We start from the raw sequence: 1,770 nt of genomic DNA on the forward strand, positions 1-1,770 counted from the left end.
TTGTCAGCGATGGAGTAGATGTGCGGGGGCACCTCGGAGCGCCGCTTGCCCTTGTAGGCCGCCACCACGGGAGCGGTGTAGACAGGCAGCCACTTGTAGGGGTTGATGGTGACGCAGAAGAGCCCTGAGTAGGTCTGTGGGGGGAAGGCGGCAGGTGAGGGGTGGAGGGGCTCCAGCTCCCCTTTTCACCCCCAGCCCAGGGGTGACCCCCAGCCCCCGGGTCCCCTCGGCTTACGTAGATCATCCAGTGGGAGTAGCGGCGCTTCAGATTGTAGAGCACGGAGGCCTCGTTGAGGTGTGTCAGCATGGCCATGTCCTCTATCATGTCAAACTTGGGGGGGTTCATGGGCTGCACCTCATCCTCCTTCACCACCCGCACCTGCCGGAGGAGGGGGGATGCGTCAGATGGACCCCAGCCCCCACCAAATGCCCTCTTCCCCAAAACCCACCGGCTGGGTGGACATACTGATAATCCCCTGCTGGGGACAACCCTGGTCCCGTGCCTGCTGTCCTCCCGACAGGGCTGCCCTCCATTTTGGGGTGATGGGGCTAGGGGAGCCCTGCCAGCAACCCCAGCCACAAAGCCCAGCTGGGAAAAGAAAGCCCCAGGCCCATCCCCTCCCCAGGCACATGGCCTGCGGCCAAGCCTGGCAGAGGGGGTCCAAGCTGGGGGGCACCACAATGTCACCCCACAACGTGCTCAACACCCCCATCCTATGCTCTTCTTCACAGCCTAAAACCCCACAGCAGTGCGGTCTTTCTCCTGGTGATCCCTGGTTATTTGGGCAAACAGCTGAAGCCTGTACCCCATCACTTATAACTGGATTTATTTAATCCCGCCTAGCCAAGTGCTGGGAAACTATCGCATTACCTATCTGGCCTGAATGGAAGAAACTGGACTTAGCAAATGGTCTTGTTAATAAAGGTTAAATTAAACTTTTCAAAGGTGGTTTTTTACAGGTAATATGAAGCGTGTGGTGTTAAAATGTGTTAGGTGTTAAACGCTGGAAGGTAGGTAGAAGGATAAGGGTGGGGTTATGTCTCTCAAAACTATTTCTGCTGGAAATGCTGATCCAGGGAAGGAAGATACATTTTCATATTTTGTAAATCCGTAACAAATTATTTTAAAAAACAGTTTCAAGAGAGAATGGCAAAAAAGGTTTGGAAACTGCTTTGTTTGCAGAAGCTGAAGGTCTTCAACCACAGCATTTTAAACATCAGAATAAACTTTTCAAATTGACACCTGGTCCCCAGCAAATTTTCTTTTGAGGTAACAAAAATGTTTTCTTTTTTTCCCAATTTCAGACAAAAATATTTTCAGAACTTTGACACTTTTTGAAGATGATTACATATATTTCTTTTAAATTCGGCAGACTTGAGCGCTTCTCAGTGCTGTGGTGACTGGCTGAGAAATAGAAATAGCAAAGTCTACCACCAACTGCCTGGTCAGGTACTTGTTCTTTTTCCCAGTTTTACACCAGTGGAATGATGTTGAAAACCCAAGAAAATATGAATTAAGCTCATTTGAGGCTATTTGCACTGGATATTATCTAGACAAATACCAGCTGCTTGCTGCTTACTTTGCCTCCCTCCTGCTGCTGGAAAGCTGGAGCCTCACCCCCAGACACAGCAGGTCCTACCTCTTTGCTGAGCACCTCTTCTCCCAACAGCGCTGCTTACTCTGCTGCAAATCTCAGTGAAAATGAGCGGGAATTGGCCAACTGGCCCCTTACCTCTTGTTCTGACCTTCGAGATGAGCCAGGCAGCGGT

General features: G+C 50.6%; 1 protein-coding gene across 1 annotated transcript in view; it reads right to left on the minus strand.

Moving 5' to 3' along the window:
• MYH7B (myosin heavy chain 7B) overlaps nt 1-1,770 on the minus strand; it is a 28,748-nt gene that overhangs the window by 25,546 nt on the left and 1,432 nt on the right. Inside the window, exons 3-4 of the mRNA XM_009637387.1 lie at nt 236-379; nt 1-134 (exon numbers count right to left, since the gene is read on the minus strand). Of these exons, the coding sequence (XP_009635682.1) occupies nt 1-134; nt 236-379 (278 nt within the window). The remainder of the gene's footprint in view (nt 135-235; nt 380-1,770) is intronic.

Source organism: Egretta garzetta, unplaced genomic scaffold (assembly GCF_000687185.1).
Source record: "Egretta garzetta isolate BGI_Z169 unplaced genomic scaffold, ASM68718v1 scaffold24, whole genome shotgun sequence".
NCBI classification, from domain to species: Eukaryota; Metazoa; Chordata; class Aves; order Pelecaniformes; family Ardeidae; genus Egretta; species Egretta garzetta.